Below are 20728 nucleotides of genomic sequence, written 5' to 3' on the forward strand. Positions count from 1 at the left end.
CAGGGAGATTTTTACCCTGCCCGTGCCTGCTGTCATCATTCAGCTGGAGCAGGTGCCCTTGGTGTTCCCAGCAGTCAGTTCTTCAGTCTTGGCTGTGTAAACATGGATATATAGCAAGTGAATTAAACAGCATAAAGACTTCAGCTTGTGCAGTCCCAGCCCTAATGAAAATCTTCAGGCTATCTCCTGTCAGCAGGTTCAGTATCATGGTCAGAGATGAGCACTGGAAGCAGGAAGGAGTTAGGAGTCCTGCTTTATCTCATCCATATGTGAACAGAGTCAAAATTCAACAGTGTCATCTTTGTTGTACTGTAACTGTGAAGCCAAAATAGTGTGGACTGAAAAGGGCTGCAGGAGCAGCTTCTCCAGGGACAACCAGGGATAGCATTTCTTTGGTAGGTGACTTCTGAGCTGGATTCAAGATGGGTCATAGAAGTTCTTCTGGTTTTCCCCTGCATTGGAAGGAGCATTCTTGTCCTTGCCCTATTTATGATGTGGTGATTACAAGGGCATTTTTAACTCCATTTCCTTGTGGTGACATCTCTGAGGTTGGAGCAGGTCGCTTGGGAAGAGGCTTGGCTGGGTGGGGTTGTGCTCCAAGACTGTTCACACAGAAACCTTTACACTACTGAACTGCACCTTCCAAACAGACAGGATTGCAGCAGCAGGGAAGCACTGATAGTGCCATTTGGCAGGGTGTGGAAGTGCAGCCTCAGAGGGCAGGCAGAAGAGACAAAGGGCAGAGTTTCTCTGCTCTCCTTCGCAGGCCGGAGATAAGCTGCTGCTTGCGTGTGCAGCGGCAGAGCCCAAGGTCTGCAGCCTGCAGGCCCGCGCTGCCAGATTGTCTTTCTTTCTACCAGAACATTTATGCTTTAATTTGGGAAACCTGCTGGGAGCTGATAGCATCTTGTTTCTGAAAGAGACTTTCTGATAATCTCTCTGGTGGTGTCATGTCTCTGTGCCAGACACCGACTCCTGGCCCATGCTGCGGTGACGGAGTTGGCAGTAACGCAGTGCCTGGAGGCGCAGTGGGGTCAGGAGCTGTGCGAGGCACCCCTGGCACCCCGGCTGGGAGTTGCCAGCCCTTTTGTTACACCGTTAGACTAGACAATAAACTCTTCCTCTGAGTGAGGGGAGGGGCAGGAGGGGCTCCTGCTCATTGCCTTTTTCCTTGTCTGATTTAACATTCCTTACATCACCCTGGAATCCTCTGGTCATGTTCCAGAGTCCTTGTGTGAACCAGTGCCATTTAGACAGATGCCTTTTAATGAGGTTGAAGGAGACTGAGGAGCTGGTGACTCTTTCAGAGGGGACTGGCATGATCTGCATGCCATCCCTCTGCACTCCTGCAAGGCTTCCCAAAAATCTCTTTAATCTTTGGCAGGCCAATCCCTTTGCTGTTTGAGGAGAGAGAGCTCACAGCGAGGCACAGCTTCCAAAATCCCCATTAAACCCTGGGCAGGGTGGTGGGTACTTCTGGTGGGCAGCATTGTGGCTGTGCCAGGTTGGTGGGTACTTCTGGTGGGCAGTGCTGTGGCTGTGCCAGGTTGGTGGGTACTTCTGGTGGGCAGCGCTGTGGCTGTGCCAGGTTGGTGGGTACTTCTGGTGGGCAGTGCTGTGGCTGTGCCAGGTTGGTGGGTACTTCTGGTGGGCAGCGCTGTGGCTGTGCCAGGTTGGTGGGTACTTCTGGTGGGCAGCATTGTGGCTGTGCCAGGTTGGTGGGTACTTCTGGTGGGCAGCGCTGTGGCTGTGCCAGGTTGGTGGGTACTTCTGGTGGGCAGCGCTGTGGCTGTGCCAGGTTGGTGGGTACTTCTGGTGGGCAGCATTGTGGCTGTGCCAGGTTGGTGGGTACTTCTGGTGGGCAGCGCTGTGGCTGTGCCAGGTTGGTGGGTACTTCTGGTGGGCAGCGCTGTGGCTGTGCCAGGGTGGTGGGTACTTCTGGTGGGCAGCGTTGTGGCTGTGCCAGGTTGGTGGGTACTTCTGGTGGGCAGCGCTGTGGCTGTGCCAGGTTGGTGGGTACTTCTGGTGGGCAGCGTTGTGGCTGTGCCAGGTTGGTGGGTACTTCTGGTGGGCAGCGTTGTGGCTGTGCCAGGTTGGTGGGTACTTCTGGTGGGCAGCGCTGTGGCTGTGCCAGGTTGGTGGGTACTTCTGGTGGGCAGCGCTGTGGCTGTGCCAGGTTGGTGGGTACTTCTGGTGGGCAGCGCTGTGGCTGTGCCAGGTTGGTGGGTACTTCTGGTGGGCAGTGCTGTGGCTGTGCCAGGTTGGTGGGTACTTCTGGTGGGCAGCGCTGTGGCTGTGCCAGGTTGGTGGGTACTTCTGGTGGGCAGCACTTTGGCTGTGCCAGGCAAGGGTTCTCTGAGGGCTGAGTGCAGGCAGAGCTGTGTCACCAGAAAGGCAGAGCTACAGCCAGCTGCGGTTTGGTTCTGGAGGAGCTCTACAGGCTTTCAATTCATCTCAGTGTAATCCTGTTCTTCAAAGGAATCCCACACAAGCCCCTGTGCCTTCTCTGCAGTCAGTTAACTCCTTTAGCAGTGGAGAGAGCACCGCAGCAGAAAATCTGGGTCAAACACCCTACAAAGGACAAGCGACTGCCGCCGCCGCGCTCCTGTGCTCTGTGTCGCTGCAGAAGAGACTAAAATTAGCTTCTGGCTCTTATTCAAATTAAAAATTACCCAGGGGAGAGAGAACTGATTCTCCAGAAGGCAGCAGGTCCATCTTAACCCCACGCAGTCTCCACCACCTGTACTCCAACTGAAGAGCTGCCATGCAAGAAACCAAAAGGTGGTGACTTTCTGGGGCAAAGGGGAGTTCGTTTTCCCCAGTGGCCTGGGAGCAGAGAAGGTCTTGGGGTTACTGGTGGATAAAAAGCTGGATGTGAGCTGGCAGTGTCTGCTCATGGCCCAGACCCACCCGTGGCCTGGGCTGCATCCCTAGTAGCATGGGAAGCTGGTGGAGGGAGGAGATTCTGCCCCTCTGCTCTACTCTGCTAAGACCCCACCTGCAGTGCTGGGGCCATCTCTGGAGTCCTCAGCACAGGAGAGACAGGGACCTGTTGGAGCTGGGCCAGAGGAGGCCACAGCAATGATGGAAGGGCTGGAAGCCCTCTGCTGTGAGGCCAAACTGAGAGAGTTGGGTTTGTTCATCTTGGAGAAGAGAGGGCTCCAGGGAGACCTTTTGGTGGCCTTTCAGTACTTTAAAGTGGCCAACAGAAACCTGGAGACAGACTTTCCAGCAGGGCCTGTTGTGACAGGCCAAGGGGTGATGATATGAAACTGAGAGAGATTCAGACTAGAGAGAAGGAAGAATTTTTTTTGCCTTGAGGGTGGTGAGACACTGGCCCAGGCTGCCCAGAGAGGTGGGAGATGCCCATCCCTGAAATCATTCCAGGTCAGGGTGTTTGGGGCTGGGAGCAACCTGCTCTAGTTGCAGATGTCCCTGCTGACCTGTTAAGTTCCCATTTATAAAGAAGCACAGAATCCTACAATGGTTTGGGTTGGAAGGGACCTCCATAGGTCATCTAGTCCGAATCTCCTACATTCAGCAGGGACATCCTCCATCAGATCAGGTTGCTCAGAGCCTTGTTGAGCCTGACCTTGGATAGCTCCAGGGATGTGGCCTCAACTACCTCCCTGGGCAACCTGTTGCAGTGTTCCAGCACCCTCATGGTGCAGAACTTGTTCCTCACATACAATCTAAATCTCCTCTCATTTCAAAACACTGCCCCTCATCCTACCACTGCAGACCTTTGTAAAGGGGAGAGCAGAACCAGGGAGGGCCAGCACTGGGCAGGGGCTGCCTGATGCCAAATGCTGCCAAGGACATGTGTTTGGTAATGCAGTTTTAGGTTAAGAAAACAAATTGCTCACCCAGATTAAGGAACACCCTCTATTTAAGACCTAATCTCTCACTTTGCAGCACTGTGCTTGTAAATCCCCTGAGCTTTGGAAATCACCTTCTCCAGCACAGCAGATGAAGAGATTATATATATATATAATAGAGAGTTCTATCAGAAAGCTGGGGAGAGACTTTTTGACAGGGCCTGCTGTGACAAGACAAGGGGTGATGGTTTAAACTAGAAGAGGGACGTTCAGACTGGAGGGAAGGAAGACATTTTTTACACTGAGGGTGGTGAGACCTTGGCCCAGGCTGTCCAGAGAGGTGGCAGAAGCTCCATCCCTGGAATCATTCCAGGTCAGGTTGGTTGGGGCTGTGAGCAACCTGCTCTAGTTGCAAATGTTTCTGCTGACTGCAGGAAGGTTGGACTAGGTGACCTTCACATGTCCCTTTCCGTCCAAACCAGTCTGTGACTGATTTGTTGGGACATTCTGGAAGCCATGCATCTCTCTGAGGGTCCTTCTCAAGCAGAAAGGCTTTTTGTTGCCAAAGTGAACTCAACCAGGAGGTGGTGATGGCTGAAGATAACCCAGAGGTGAAGATGGCACAGCCACTTTGCAGCCACTATGACTTCCCTGATGGGTGAGCTCCAGTGCCTTGCAGCCCAGCCTGTCTGAATGGGAAGCAGGGCCTGCAAAGAGTTGTCTCCTGTTCCATAGCCTCCTTTTCCATGCTGTGCTCTCCACACAGGGAGAGAAATGGCTTCTTCTCAGCACTCTGCTTGGATTTTGCACAGCTGTCTGGTTTGTCTCAGGCTTCTGTAATTACTGTCCTTGCTGGAGCTGCTTTAGCCTCAATTCTGCTGTAGACAAGTCACTGCAACTTGAATTACCCAGACACAGAGTCTTTGTCCAAATAATGGCCCATAATTATGGCCTGTGGGCATCTGCATCCTCAGTCACTGTGACAGAAATGCTAATGGAAAAAACATTGTTGGTAAACAGAGAGAGAGATGTGTGATGTCTTTGGAAGCTGGTTTTCTCCTCCAAAATCTGCCTTGGTCTGGGGGGACTGCTCAGGGGCTGGTGTAAAGACAGAAGGGTAGTTGGGGAAGGTGGTTCCTGTGATCTTGTTTCTGCTTGCAAATATTTAGAAGTTTGGTTGTTTGGTTTTTTTTCCTTAATTAAAAGATGCACTGGGTGCCAGGGATCTGTAAGGAAGCCTGGACTAACTTAGCAAGGAAGGTCATGTTTGGCTTGAAGGGTCCCCTTCTGAGGCCACACCTTGAGTCCTGTGTCCAGTTCTGAGCCCCTCAGTTTAGGAAGGATGTTGAGTTGCTGGAAGGTGTCCAGAGAAGGGCAACAAAGCTGGGGAGGGGTCTGGAGCACAGCCCTGGGAGGAGAGGCTGAGGGAGCTGGGGTTGCTTAGCCTGGAGGAGAGGAGGCTCAGGGGAGACCTTCTTGCTCTCTACAGCTACCTGAAGGGAGGTTGTAGCCAGGTGGGGGTTGGTCTCTTCTCCCAGGCAAGCAGCACCAGAACAAGAGGACACAGTCTCAAGCTGTGCCAGGGGAGGTTTAGGCTGGATGTTAGGAAGAAGTTCTTCCCGGCAAGAGAGATTGACCATGGGAATGTGCTGCCCAGGGAGGTGGTGGAGTCACCATCCCTGGAAATGTTTAAAAAGAGACTGGATGAGGCACTTGGTGCCAAGGTTTAGCTGATTAGATGGTGTTGGGCCATAGGTTGGACTCCATAATCTTCCAACCTGGTTAATTCTGTATTCTGTGCTCCTTTGAGGTCTCCCTGGTGGCAGGCTTTCTGTTCCACTCAGTAACACTTCTGCCTGTGGGGAGTGTAACACAGGCTGGCTTTGAGAAGTGTGAAAAATCCAGGGGATGTTCTGGGCACCACCAGACAGAAGGACATTGATTTAGGAGGAAATCCCAAGGAGGAAATCGTTCTTGTCAGCTGATTACTTGAAGTTATGGTTATGCTGCTCTTGCAGACGTCTATAAATTAAACTGCCAAGAGCTGACATCTGCTGCTGTCACAGTGCTATAGGTCATCCTTCCCCTAGAATTTAGTCTGATGCCGAGTGACTTACCTGCCACACAGAGCGCGAGGGAGCATTTGGGATTCAGGAGGTGTGTGCACAGCCCCAGCACGGATAGGAGAGGGAGGACAGCGTGGGGACACAGGGAAGCAGTGCCTAGTCCCCTGGCAAGTAGTATTTAGGGACCATGGCCCAGGAGTTAAAGGATGCTGGGCAAAAATGGGGGCCCAAGAGTGATATCATGACCTGAGATGCCATGACCAGCAGGATAAGTGAGGTGATTCTCCCCTTCTTCTCCTCTTGTGAGACCTCACCTGGAGTACCACAGCCAATTCTGGAGCCCTGTGGTGGTTTTGTACCAACAGAAGGAGGACACCAAACTGTTGGAGCCGGTCCAGAGGAGGCCATGAAGATGATCAGAGGGCTGGAACAACTCCCCTGTGGGCATAGGCTGAGAGTTGGGGCTGTTCAGCCTGGAGAAGGCTCTGGGGAGACCTTATAAAGGCCTTCCAGTGCCTGAAGGGAGCTACAGAAAAACTGGGGAGGGACTTTTTACAAGGGCTTGTTGTGATGGGATGAGGGGCAGTGGCTTCAAGCTGGAAGAGGGAAGATTTAGACTGGAGATTAGAAAGAGGCATTGTAAGAAGTTGTCCAAGGAGGTGGTGGATGCCTCCTCCCTCACAGTGTTCAAGGACAGGCTGGATGGGGCCTTGAGCAGCCTGGTCCAGTGGAAGGTGTCCCTGTCCATGACAGGGGCGTTGGAACTAGATGATCTTTAAGGTGCCTTCCAACCCAACCCATTCTATGACTCTATGAAATGTTTTCCTCTGTGGTGGTTCTTTTCATGCTGAAGTTCTGGACTTCTTGAATTCTGTCTCCCAAGTTGCTCTTTCCTCCCTCAATGTGTCTGGAGGTATTATCTGCTAAAACCAGGAGGAGGTCATGTTGATTTTGGGGAGATTTTCCTGCTTCATAACTTGCCAACAATGCAGTATCTGAGAAGTTTAAATTGGAATTAGCTGACATTTTCCTGCTCTCCCAGGAATTCAGGAGTCTTTGAAGAACAGCCAATCTATGTGGGCTGAAGGTAATGAGCTTGAGGATTAATTGATTCTGTCTGAAAACCTCTATGCTGATCCCTAAAACCAGGAGGGAAGGTTTGACATTGCTTACAGTCAGGGGGGACTTTTATTATCCCTGTCTTTCTTTCACTGGATAGTTTCAGCTCAAAGTAGCTGAAGCTGGATTGGCATCTAGTGCCTGATCAGGAAGGGGGCAAAAAGCTTTCTTTGTCTTTACCTTTCAGAAAAAGCCACAGATGGCTCTCTGCAGAGTGAAGACTGGACACTCAACATGGAGATCTGTGACATCATCAACGAGACAGAGGAAGGGTATGTGCTATTGCAGCTAACTGCAGGGTTCATGAACACAATCTTCACCCAGCTGTCCTCAGCACGGCAGGAGGTGCAGCATCCAGGGGCAGGTGCTCGTAGTTCAGATGCAGTTTGCAGTGAGCTGCTCAGTTTCCATGCTCCTTGGGTATTTCAGAAAGCCACTGTATGATGCAGGACTGTCTGTGTTTGGTCTCTGTTTGGGAAGGCTGGCCTGAAAAACCTGTTGTTGGAGAGGTACCCAGTTTGTGCTTCTGGGGTTCTTCTTTTCAGAGGTGCATCTCTTTGCAGTGCTGCAAGGCTATTAATTACCACTGTCTGAATGGAGAGCTTCATCTCCTTCAGCATCAGAAAATCCCTGCTGCCTGCAGTGTACAGGAGAACTGATCCTCTGCCCTGGGCCTTTTTCTGAGTGCCTGTCAATCTCTCCTGCTTGATCAATATCCTGCCTTTTTGGAGGCCTCGGGCGTTGCTCTGGTCTTGACTTCTGTGGCATTTTCTCTCCTCACATAACTCTATGTGACCCCAGTTTGGTTGCAGTCAAGTAATCTGGCATTAACACATGGTGAAGGATTTCTCTCTCTGCAGTATATGGCATGTGAAAAGCATGTCTGAATCTTTCAAGAATGTTGTGTTTCTGCTTCAGACCAAAGGATGCCATTCGAGCGCTGAAGAAGAGGCTGAATGGAAACAAAAATTACAGAGAGGTCATGCTGGCACTGACGGTGAGTAGGGGCAGGCTGGAAGGCCTCAGAAGGGCAGAACCCTCTGCTTTTGCCCTTTTCCTTTTGCTGGCACTCTCTTGAATGTGCACACTATTTGCTCTAACAGCCACAGCTCTGCCCTTTTCTTCTTTCCAACTGCCTCCTCACGTCCTTGGAGGAGGATGCTGCAAGCTTTGCATAGCGTTTTTCTGACTCAATTGATTTCTGCCGTTTGTTTCGGGGCTCTTATTCATCCCAAGTACTGACTGAGGAAAGTTAGAGTAGCCCAAATGAGTTTGTGTGCCCTTTGGGGCTTTCCCTTTCACTCTCATCTCCCAGTGTCCAACCATTTCTCCACTTCAAAACAAGAGCTGTGGGCATATCGGCAAGGGAGGATGATGAACTTGCCACATTTGCAGCCTCATAAGTAGCTGATGTGCAATTTCCCTTGTGAACGGATCTCTGTAGGAGACTCCCATTAATTTATGCTGATCTAATTTCACTCAATAAAGTGTAAATTATATTCTGTGCATTTAGGCAGCACTGCTAAGGTGTGAGATAATTTGCCAGTGACCTTTTCCAGTGCTGGCTGTGGCCAGGGGTTTCCTGGGTAGTGCAGCGCTCCTGACCGCACCGTGCTGGGCAGCAGTCTGAGGGATGAGCAGCACTGACTAGATGGAGTTGCAGTGCTGTGGGTAGGTGATCTGTGTGATCCTTTCCCACAGCTCTCGTTGCCTCTCCCTGAAGAAACATGTCTGTGCTTTCTGTCTTCTTGCCATTCCCTCTCCTGGATTGTCATTTTGACAGATTACCAAAGGCCAAAGCAGAGGTTATCCATTGTGCAGGGAAAGAGCGGAATTCATCAGCAGTGAGCCTGTGTCATCATGGCTGATGAAAGCAGCTGAAGGAGGAGAGTAATTACAGACTCCTCAGATCCAGAGTCACAGTGGTTATTAGGCATGGCTGTGAGGAGAAGTGACGCCTCAGATTTATCTCCATGCTAATCATGTTCTTCAGAGAAAAACCAACAGCTGTTCTTCCATGGCAGTTGAATGGCAAGTGAAAGGTGCCTCTAGCTAGGTTGCAGGGGGAAAATGTGTCAAAGTATAACCTGTCAGAGCATTCACCAGGGAGTGTTTTGAATGAGTGAAGATCATTCACCTGAATTCCCCCACCTCTAGAACACAACTTATAGCTCAGAGCAACCGGGTCCAGCTGTGTGCCAGGTACACAAGAAACGGTGGAGTGCCACAGCAGAGTAATATCTCACTGTGACAGGATGTCCTCTGTCTTACCTGCTCTTGATGGGATGCTTTGTGCTAAGCTGTTCAGCTGCACAGGTTGGACATTTCTTCTTTGAAGCTGAAGAAACTTCCATGTCTTTGCCTTAGAACAGCCCAAAGCAGATCACAAGAGTGTCCAGGAGGTTCATGGTGGGTGAGGTACACAGAATGTCTGTGGAGAGAGGAAGCTTTGTCAGAAAATTCATAGAGTCATTGAGTCCAATCATCACCCTAACACCACCATGGCTATGAAACCATGTCCCAAAGCACCATGTCTCGGTGTTTTCTTAACACCTCCCTGGGCAATCTATTCCAATGCCTGACCACCCTTTCAGTAAAGACCTGATATCCAGTCTAAACCTCCCTGGCACGATTTCAAGCCATCTCCTCTCACTCTGTCACCTGGTACTAGGGAACTGAGGAAGAAAAGCAGGATTCAGAGTGTAACTGTAGAGTCTCCTCTATCTTCTCTCTCTCCCATCAAAACTTTTAAAAGAAAATAAACCCCTAAAACCTGAAACCAGCCAAGAGGCTGTGTGTGTGATCAAGCTTTGCTCCAGCAATGGCTGTTTTGTGTGTCTGTACTTAGGTGTTGGAGACCTGTGTGAAGAACTGCGGCCATCGCTTTCACGTCTTGGTGGCAAACCGCGACTTCATCGACGGTGTTCTGGTGAAAATCATCTCACCCAAGAATAATCCCCCCACTATTGTACAGGACAAAGTACTAGCACTGATCCAGGTACACAGCTTGTCTCTGCATTCATGTGTTGCTGCCTGAAATAAGGAGTGTCTGCCTCGCTGCCACGCACCGCTGAACACGCTGTCAGCATTAAAGATGTGGCAAGGTTTTTACAGGTGAAAACAAACAGCGTCTCCAGCTTGGCAGGGAAGAGCAGGGAAGAGCACATGCATCCGGGTTTTCAGCCAGGGAGAAATGTCTGGATTCTAGTTAGAGAGGTACCACTCTCTTCTAAACCACAAGGAATTAATTGTAGAATCATAGAATGCACTGGTTGGAAAAGCACATCTGAAGGGCACCTAGGCCACCCCTCCTGCGGTCATGAGGGACATCCCCAGGTACATCAGGTTGCTCAGAGCCTCACCAAGCCTGACATTCACAGGCTCACAGGATGTCAGGGGATGGAAGGGACCTCCAGGGACCATCGAGTCCAACCCCCCTGCCAGAGCAGGGCCATAGAATCCAGCACAGGTCACACAGGAACACATCCAGACAGGTCTTGAAAGTTTCCAGAGGAGGAGACTCCACAACCTCTCTGGGCAGCCTGTTCCAGTGCTCTGTGACCCTCACAGTGAGGAAGTTCCTCCTCATGTTGAGGTGGAACCTCCTGTGCTGGAGTTTATATCCATTGCCCCTCATCCTGTCACATGGTGCAAGTGAGCAGAGCCTGTCCCCTCCCTCTTGACCCCCAGCCCTCAGATATTTATTAAATCCTCTCTGAGTCTTCTCCAGAGTAAACAGCCCCAGGGCTCTCAGCCTATCCTCACAAGGCAGTGTTGCAGTCCCTTCATCATCCTCATAGCTCCCTGTTGGACTCTTTCACGTAGATCCCTGTCCCTTCTGAGCTGGGAAGCCCAGAACTGGATGCAATACTCCAGGTGAGGTCTCACCAGGGCAGAGTAGAGGGGGAGGAGAACCTCCCTGGATCTGCTGGACACACTCCTCTTTATTTAGAATAAACCAAACCAGGTTGGAAGAGACCTTCAAGATCATCGTGTCCAACCCATCAACCAATCCAACCCACCAAACAGCTAACCCACGGCAATGACTCAGTGTGACAAGTCACTCATACACACATACCTCCACGTATTTTTGCATGAGTAGAAACAATGCTTTGGGACCTACTTGCCAATCTGAAAACACTCCCAGACTGTGAATGTCTCCAAGGATGGGGCCTCTGCCACCTCTCTGGGCAACCTGTTCCAGTGTTCCACCACCGTCATAGTAAAGAACTTCTCCCAATCTACCCTTCCTCTAGTTTAAAACCCCTGCCCCTTGTTCTATTGCTACATGCCCTTGCAAACAGTCTCTCCCCAAAAGAAGATAAATGGGTGACTTTGCCATTTGACAGTCACATCCAGAAGCTGGAGCCCTCTTCTGTGATGGGCTTGTCCTCTGAGGCCAGGAAGTTTCAGAGGCTCAGGCTTTTGCTGAGTTGCAGAACGCTTGCTTTGCTGTGTGTGTTTCTCTGACCGTAAAATGGAACTGTTTCCCTCCATTAGAAAGCATTCTGAATTCCTTTGAAAGAGGGTTATTGAAAAGTAACTGACCATATAGGAGTTAAAATGGTTTGGGTGTGTTTTCTTTGGTTATTGTGCACTGTCAGATCCTTGCCTGCAGTGGGGAAGTTCAGACCCAGGCCTGTCTGCTGCTTCTCCTTCTGTGCAGCATAACAATAAACAGCCACTTTAATTCCACAAACCATTAGCAACACATGAGGAAACATTGGTGCCTGCCTGGAGGAAATCTGACAATTATAGGAAGCTTTATCACTAAGCTCCTACAGGCTATTGCATACACCAGAGACTGGAAAGACACTGCGTGCTTAAAATGATAGAAACCTGCTGCAGTGTTCCTTGTGGGAAGGTGTTTGCAAAGCCACAGCTTTGTTTCCCAAATATCCTTCTGATTTTTCTGTGGCAAAGCATGGAGCTGAATTTCAGCTGCTGTATTTGTTGTTTGGATGCACAGACAGGGCATCTGTAGAGCATGGCAATGTAAAGAAGTGATTTCTGAACAGGGAACAGGCTGAGGGGGGTGGAATTAGGTGGGCATTGCATGGGGGTCCTTTATCTCTGGTCTCTGATCTCAAGGCTTTAGGGGAAAAAAAAACAACAACACAGAATGAATGAATTAATTCTGGTGCATCTGACTGAGCCCTTGGGTGTCAGCCTGCTGCTGCATGCAGTGACCAGGAAATGAGGTTAAATCATAGAATCATAAAATCATTTTGGTTGGAAGAGACCTTTAAGATCATTGAGTCTGACCATAACTACTGTCCTGTAAAGAGAAACTCTGTGTGCCTTCATGCTGCTTGCTCTGCTAGAGCCTTTTAGAGAATGCTGGTTACACTGGGTCCTGGATTTAAGCAGATTCCCAGTCATCAGTGCAGCTAAGATGGAAGTCCTTGTAACCTAACCAAAAAAATCTGCAGCCTGGGTGTACTGAAAAGCTTTATCTGAGCAGACTTAGTGCAGCAGAGCTAAAAGCCTCACTCTGGGTTCTAAATGGCTTTTGGTATAAAAAGCCTGAGAATTATGAAAGTTGCCTGTGGGTGGGTTCTGTTAGTGTCTCTTTAGCTGGAGGTGGGAGGGGACTTTGTTTCCCAGATTGCCTGACAAGTTTGGAAGAGGGATTGCAGTCACTCATTCCAGGTGCCCTGTGGACACGCACCCCCAAAATATCCCACGTGTCGTGACCGCTGTGCTCCGCTTAGACTCTGCTCTTCAGAGCTCCCTGCAGTTGGAGTTAACTCTGTTCCAGGGGGCTGATCTCTTCTCAGCTCTGCTCCACCAGTGTTACATTTATCCCTTTCCGTAGGCTTTTTACAGTTTGATACCGGGGAAGTAATAAGAACAGAGATGAGAGGATTAATAGCACTTGGAAAAAGCTTGTGCAAACAGCAAATGTCTTCAGCCATACTGCTCTTATACTCCTGGGCCTTCCCCAGCAAGGCTTGATGAAGCTGCCATCCAATTTCTTATCTAGAGACTTGATTATTTTGAGCTATTGAGCATCTCCTGTCTCACTTTCTCAACCTATTTCCCAGCGTACATGCATTAGCATGTATTACAGATTGCTTCCTCTGCACCTTGCTGACGGCCTTGGAAATCTAACTGTGCCTCTGCTAAGAACTTGGGTATCAGCTCAGAGGTCATGCCACCTTCCTGCCCAGGAGCTGAGCACTGTCATCAAAGATGAAGCATGGGGAGACTTTGAGTGGTGTGGGAAATTCTGCTGAGGATAGCTGTGTTAAGAAGTGTCCAACACTGGGGAAGTTGGCTTGGGATGGTCACTGATTGAGCAGCCAAATTTGGAGTGGTGTTTAATTAGCCTGTTTGATTACACTGAGGTGCCAGATGGGATTTATACAGTGGCATCCTTAAGTATCTACCTTTTGCTAGTCTGGTCCAAAGTCTTAGAAGATCTGAATTCAATCTCACCTCTGTCATACTCTTGTTTGGACAATGGGCAAGTCTCCTAAGCTCTCTGTGTAGCTCCTTATCTGTAAAGACAGAGCTAATATTACTCTGCCTAGATGAATTGTAAGCTGTCTAGGACAGGGATTGTCTTACAATGTGTGTAGACAGCACTTAGGACAATGGCAGCCAGTCCTACTTGTGACCTCTGAGAGACGCATTAATGTAGATAATGCTCCCAGCTCAGGCAAAGAGGAGTACAAATCAAAGTGTCTCCTTTCTCCAAGGAAGAGAGTTGCAGGAGAGGGAATATATTAAGAAGGAAGAGTGCAAATGAAGCGAGTTCAGTGTCATTAGTGCCTCCAACAAAATCTATAGGAAGCCAGTGAAACAGGGGATGCATTAGCAGATCCTCCTGGACAAACAAGCCTCATTAGAAGTTGAGGGCAGCCACACAGCATACTTTTGCCTCTAATTTCTTTGGAGCCATTATTAAATAGAGCATCCCTTGCCTGACATTTTTCACTCTTACCTGCAAACAGAGCTGAAGTGGGGAAAGCCATTATGTAGAAGCATCATTCAGATGATTTCTTATGTAAATTGAAAACGCAGACAAAGAGCAAGGGTAGAGTTACTTGTACAGTCAATACCTCCCTCAGATCAGGGATGATTTGAAAGGTCACTTCCAAGGAAACCAAACGGCTCTTTGCAGTCAGAGCTGTTTTCCCTGGCTCACACAGGGCTGTTTGGACTTGCCTTGCATCAGCACAGTTGATGCAGTTAATTTACTCTTAACAAAGCTGAGAAGCAAACCCAGAATTGTTAGTGTGCAACTGATAATGGAAGGGTAGGAAATGCTCTTTCTTAGAGCTGGACGGAGTAGGAATGGCAGTTAAATATCAAAGGCAGTTCTTTACAGTGAGAGTGGTGAAATACTGGAACAGGTTACCCAGAAATGTGGGCCTCATCGCTGGAGACATTCAAGGTCAAACTCGATGGGGCCCTGAGCAACCTGATCGAGTTGGAGATGCTCGCTGCAGGGGGGTTGGATGAGATGACCTCCGAGGGTCCTTTCCAACTCAATGCCTTCTGTGTGTGATTCTGTGAATTATTTCTTATCTGGCTCTGCTAGCTTTGATTTCTCTCCTCTCAAATACAATTAAAAAAACCCAAAAACCAGGTGGTTAAAGCCAGCTTTTAAAGTAAGAATAGTCAGAGATGCAGTGTAAAAACGATGACTAAATGAATTAAGCTCAGAGCCCACACACGCGTCTCGCAGTACCGGATCCCGCACGCTGATACTCTCCCTCACGTGTGTGGGGGTTTGTGGAGTGCTTCATTTTTAATTGAGTCATAATATTTCATTTTTTCCCTTCCTCTAAAATGTTAATACTTGGCTAATTTCCAGTAAAAGCGAAAGGGAGCAGAGGCTTTGCAGATATTATGCTCCTCGCAGCTCGGTGAGTACTAGAGGCTGGCTAGCCAAGAGAAGCACTTGGTACTTCCACTGAAGGAAAAGCTCAAATGTGAATTGAAGTCCTTTTAGAGAGCAGAGAATTCATGTGGGAGAGATATTATGAGCGTTCTGGCTGTGGGAAATTCTCCCTTTAAACTTGCTCTCTCTGCCACACCAGGGTGTCTGAGTGTTGGCTGTGCTCTGTAAGAAACCAGGCTTCATTAGTTCTGCTGCTCGTGGGACTGCAGGTTTCACCGTGGAAGAACCTCAGAAACTGTCTTTTGTCTTTCAGTTTGGTCCATACAAAATACTGAAGAAAACTTGAGAGCTGTGGGGTTTGGGTTTTTTTTTCTCTTTGGCAACAAATGAAGATGTTTCAGAAATCTAATTGAGGTGACCTCAGATTATTGCAGGACTTTATGAATTGATTTCATCTTTCACACAGACTTTTTTTTTTCCTAGTGGCTATAGAATATGCAAGAAAAGACCAGCATGCAATCACTGCTAAGAAGAGGAGACTGGAAGAGGCTTTCATTTGTGTTTGCAGATTTTGATGATGTCAAGGGCTAGACATAGCTACTGTGTGCTGGGTTCCTGCCTGTGTTTGAATGAAATGTCTACGTGACTCTCTTAACAATACTTGCAGGATCTTTTAGAGCAGATCTACTGATCACAGCTTCCCTTTGAAGCTGAAGGACATGAAAGCTTTTGTAGCCAGTATCTGAGGTCAGGGTGGAGCTGGAGCTTCATTTGGGAGGTTTATGGATAATCCCTCATGTTTTCCAGGCTTGGGCTGATGCCTTTCGAAGTAGCCCTGATTTAACTGGAGTAGTGCATATTTATGAAGAGCTCAAGAGGAAAGGCATAGAGTTTCCCATGGCAGATCTTGATGCTCTGTCTCCAATACACACACCACAGAGGGTAAGCTGCAGGGTTATTTGGGGTTTATTTTCTCCCCAAATAATAGTTGGATAAGTATTCTTCTTTCCTCTCCTGTGTTTCTCTGAAATTGGCTCATTTTCTCACTCCTGGAAGGACCTTTTCAATAGTGAAAAGGCATGTGGGAGCAGCATAATACAGCTGCATTTGACAGGCTGATAAGCTAATGATATCTTCTCCCTTGAGTCAAAACACCATTCTGAGAAGAGAAAAGCGTTTGGAGGAGGCTTGCACACTTGCTTTGTACCACAAAACCACCAGATAAATGCAACTGATTTGTTCAGAGGGAGTCCAGCAGGATATGTGATCGAGATATACTTCTTTTGCTCAGAAGTATGGTTGTTCCAGTGGGTGAGAACCCTGAGCCAAGGCCTGCCTGGCTTTTAAAGGTGTCCAGGTTCTGAACTCCTCTCTGATCCCATGGTAACGTGAGATCTCCCCACCTCTGAAAAGTTAGGTCTGGAAAGTTGACAGAGCTGCTGCTGGGAAGTCACTTAATAATCACAGATGTTCTGATTATTCATTCTGAAAACTGGAGTTAATGAATCTTTGAAGTGGTAAATGCAAGTGATCAAGAACTGAAAGATTACAATTCTTGTGTCAAGATCAATTAAATTCATTCTCCTCTCTGTATCACAGCTTTTGCCTTTTCTTGATTTTGTCAGCTTCAAATAATTGATAATTATTGATCTTTGGCTCTTGCTTTTATTTCCCTCTCACTCTTCCTGGAAAGGTAGATTGACTTCGGTGGGCTGGGTCAAAAGACACAGGCATGCAGTTTTTTGTTGCAGCTGCCTGTTGCTGGGCTGGGCCTGCCAGCCTCTTCTGGTAACTGTGCTGACCTTTTCCACAAGGTGCAATTATGTTCTATATTTGAGCCCATTTGGCCTGGGGTTGCTGACAAAGCAAGTGCTGTCACAAGTCAGCGTTTGAACTCCTGTCTTTCTGATGTGGCAGAGCGTTCCTGAAGTCGATCCTGCAGCAAATATGCACAATTCACAGTCCCAGCAAAGGATGAGCACCAGCTCTTACTCCTCCTCTTCTCCCACGGCGTATTCTGCTCCTCAGGCCCCAGCTCTGAATGTGACTGGTCCCATCACTGCTAATTCTGAACAGGTACTGGGATGATGATTTCTTTTGAAGGGGACTCTCTCAGCAGATCAGATTAGAAACCACTTTTCAGAGGAACTTTAATTTTAACCCTTTTGACTTTTGCTTCCTAGTTCTGGTTCTACTTAGTGATCTTTCCTCATATATTGACAGAAAAATCCAGGCTCCTAATGACAGCTGTTAGGAAACGTCCCGTGCTGACAGACCAACCCAGTAGGCTAGGAGTTATCCTCCTTAGCCCCACCTTCTGAAAGGCACAGAAGGTCTTGCAGATGCAGGAAGTCTAACAGAGAGTTATGTCTGCATCCATAACAGCCTTGCAGTCACCTCGATACAGGATCCTCTTTTCCCTCTGCAAAAATAACCTCAGAGCCAAATCTCCTGCTCCAAATCTGTACAGCCTTCCCCACACTTGCATGAAGCACACAAGGTGCCCTGAAACCAAGGTCTGGTTGGAGCTGCTGTTTTCAGTTGCTTCCCTTCCACCCAAGCACAGCACATGTGGGTTTGTGATGATAGTGACTCTCCTACAAAGGTCTTTTCCTGATGCCTTTTTGAAATTCTCTCCTGGGTAAACTTTTTATCTTCACTTTTTTTGTCATCCTTCCCCCTGCCCCCCCCCAGCTAGAATGTCTGGAGCCTCAGATATCAAATCAGACAGAACCAGAGGCATCCCAAAGTCAGTTCTTGAAAATGAACTGCTTAAGGCACAGAGTGTGCAGTGCTGTGCTGACTTTTTGCCCCGATGCAGATTGCCCGGCTGCGCAGCGAGCTGGATATCGTCCGTGGCAATACCAAAGTGATGTCTGAAATGCTGACGGAAATGGTACCTGGACAAGAGGATTCCTCAGACCTTGAATTACTTCAGGTAACAGTTTTGTAGCAAACACGATTCTGAGCCGTTCTGTGCTCGAGTTTCCCTGCAGGGTGTGGGATTTGTGGTAGTCCACTGCCTTGTTTTGCTTGGTTTATGTAATGAATGTGGACTGTGCTTGACCCTGGTTAGTTTCCCTACTTGATGTTCTTCATTTGTTAAAGGATTTCATAACTTCCCTTGAAACTTATTCCAGTGCTTTCTTCTCCACATAGCTAAAATTTCTTCCCAATGTCTCCTTTACCAGAAAGCAGCTTAGAACTACTGTAGGCTCTGTAAACCCTGAGCATTTCTACTTCTTCTGCATCCTCCACCATCACTTACACAGTGTGAAAACATTCCCAGGTATTATGAAGGAAAAAACCAGACACTCCAGGTTTCTAACTGGACAATATACTGCCAAGGGCCTTTGGATCCTCTGCCACTCAAACTGTTATACATAGCCTGTCTTTCCAGAAGATGTCCTGCAGCTTCTCCTGAAGGTAGTGTCTTAAGGCAGGAACTCAGGAGAGGCTTCATGCTCTCTGGAGGGTAATCAGAAGGGATTTCTTTGCTGGAAAACCTTGATCCAGTGCAGCATTTATTATCTCAAGAGGGAAAATGGTGTAAGCTGAGCTCATGCTTCATGCTTCATACTTGCTTCCCTAGGGCAGTGGCAGCAGGATGGCCTTTGGGCTGTGGAGAGTAATACAGTACCACATGGAACACAGATGAATACTGTGATCTAGCATTCCAGCTGCTGCCCTTAACATGGTATTTGCCTTTCCATAGCTTCAGAAGTAGGCTTCTGGTTTGATCCTCCAGCAGGGAGGATGAGCTCCCACCACAACATATTTGGAGGAAGGCAGGGAATTGCTCTCTGTGATACACAGAGTTTGAAATCCATCCAAGACCTGAGGTCTCTCCCATGCAGTGGTGTTGTGTGCTTGTCTCAGAGCCATCATGGCAGCCGATGAGAGGCTTTGCAATAAAGCAGCCTTTCAGTTAGCGCCCGTTTGGGTTGGACTGCTCAGAACAAAAGAAGCTTCCAGGAAACCTCCACAGCCCAAACCAGCAGAGAACAGTTTGCTTACACTCAGAAACAACTCCTAACATCTTGACAGCGGAACCTTACAGCATAGCTGTAAGGTGAAAGGACCTGATCATAAAACGGAGTGACAGCAGCGCTGCTGTATTCCAACCGGTTCCCTCCTCTGCCTGATGCATCCTAAGTCTGAATCACAGAGCTGGGGACAACCCAGTTTTGATCACAAAGGCTGGCTAGTCTTTTGAAAGCTGGGTGCTGCGTGCAAGGACTCCTTGCTTTGAGGTTTATATAGCCCTCCTCCTTAAATAATTCCTGACATTTTCTCCCAACAATCAAATGTAAACAGCTTGCTAGAGAGCCAGCTCTGAGCAGAATAGATAGGTACTGTCAGCCCTCTCGGAGAGGCAGCAAACAAACCCTCTGAAATGTCACAATCTGCTTCTAAAGTGATGGGATCAAAACTGACATTGGAGAACACATTCCTCAAGCTGTTAAGGCAGCTGGATTGCACTAGGTGAAATTTATCCAGAGCTTAGGATGTCAGACCAAGCAAGGAAAACAAACACATTTTTGCTTTCATCCCGAAGGTTGTGTACCAACAAGTCATCCTTGTTTAGTGCTCAATTTTTGCTGTGAAGTGAAGCTGGGGGGGGGGGGGGGGGCGGTTTGGGGAGGGGAGGGTGGTGCAGAAGATGAGAGGGATATGCTTTAGTTGGAATGTCAGTGCTTATTGAAGTAAAACCATGGGTCTAATCAGTGGCGCCATGCCATATGTCACGTCTCTTCTTGTAGTTCCTCCTCAACAGATCAGGTTTGACCTTTGGTCTTGAGGCCTTTCAGGAGGAAAGAATTCTGCCAAGTAATTGGTGATGGAAGAGATGTTGTGGAAGCAGGAGAGCTCCTGGTTTAGCAAACTTAAATCTAGATTTCTGGGTGTGAGAGGCTTCTAAAATAAATGCCCTTACTCTATGTTCTTCACAATTTCTTCCGAAACTGCCTTTTGGCAGCCTCTTCCTGTGGCATTGCTCAGTTGAGGAGAACGTTTCTGTCTGCAGTTCAGCACTGAAGTGTCTGTGGAGTGCTCATCTTTTCAAGCTCCTGCTCCTTGTTTTGCATCCTCCCTCATGTTCTCAGCAGTTGGCAAGTTCTGTGTCCCCAGCACTTCTCACACTTGGCTACTTGTGGTAGCCCTGATGAACTTCTTTTCCCTCCTTGTTCCACCACGTGTACCTGGTTCATTCTATCCTATATTCTACCTTGCTGTGCAACTTTCACTTTTGAAGGATGATATTGCCAAAAAGAACAGACTGACTTTTCCTTGAAAGCTCTCTTCTGGAAAGCTGCTGTATTAACATGTTTTATTCTTAAAACATGAACGCTGAAACACTGAAATACAGATATTTATTTTCTGAAGTGCTCAGAGTTAAAGAAGAATCAGGATGTTGAATTGTAAATAGGCCCTCAAGGTTTTGTGCCATCGTCTCTTGAAGGGCATGTTTGATTAGATGTGCTTTTGGGTGACATTTAATCATGCAAAGATAGACTTGTCTTAGTGTTTCTCAGCTGGGGGATACATTTGGCTGGGAACAGAGCTCAACCAGATCTGGCTGCTTATCAGAATGTGTGTGCATGATGCATTCCTCCTAGGAACTGAACCGGACCTGTAGAGCTATGCAGCAGAGAATTGTAGAGCTTATCTCAAGAGTGTCCAATGAAGAAGTCACAGAGGAGCTGCTGCATGTGAACGATGATTTAAACAACGTCTTCCTCCGATACGAGAGGGTGGGGCACCTTTCCCATCAGCCCTTTGCATTCCTCCTGGGTTTTCTCTTCAGTGGCAAAGTAGTCACTTGACAAGAGTTGGCATCTGGGCCAAGGGCCCAACAGAACCACCTGCACAGA

The 20728-nt window shown here is 48.2% G+C and overlaps 1 protein-coding gene across 4 annotated transcripts in view; it reads left to right on the plus strand.

Annotated features, from left to right (window-relative positions):
- TOM1L2 (target of myb1 like 2 membrane trafficking protein) overlaps positions 1-20728 on the plus strand; it is a 70406-nt gene that overhangs the window by 21787 nt on the left and 27891 nt on the right. For all 4 annotated transcript variants that reach the window (XM_068146565.1, XM_068146566.1, XM_068146567.1 and 1 more), the window contains exons 2-8: positions 7191-7275; positions 7922-8000; positions 9852-10001; positions 15663-15797; positions 16773-16931; positions 17677-17793; positions 20474-20605. In XM_068146565.1, the coding sequence (XP_068002666.1) occupies positions 7191-7275; positions 7922-8000; positions 9852-10001; positions 15663-15797; positions 16773-16931; positions 17677-17793; positions 20474-20605 (857 nt within the window). The remainder of the gene's footprint in view (positions 1-7190; positions 7276-7921; positions 8001-9851; positions 10002-15662; positions 15798-16772; positions 16932-17676; positions 17794-20473; positions 20606-20728) is intronic.

The sequence above is a fragment of the Melanerpes formicivorus genome, unplaced genomic scaffold (genome assembly GCF_026170545.1).
Source record: "Melanerpes formicivorus ecotype bairdi unplaced genomic scaffold, bMelFor1.0.p_v2 SCAF_14, whole genome shotgun sequence".
NCBI classification, from domain to species: Eukaryota; Metazoa; Chordata; class Aves; order Piciformes; family Picidae; genus Melanerpes; species Melanerpes formicivorus.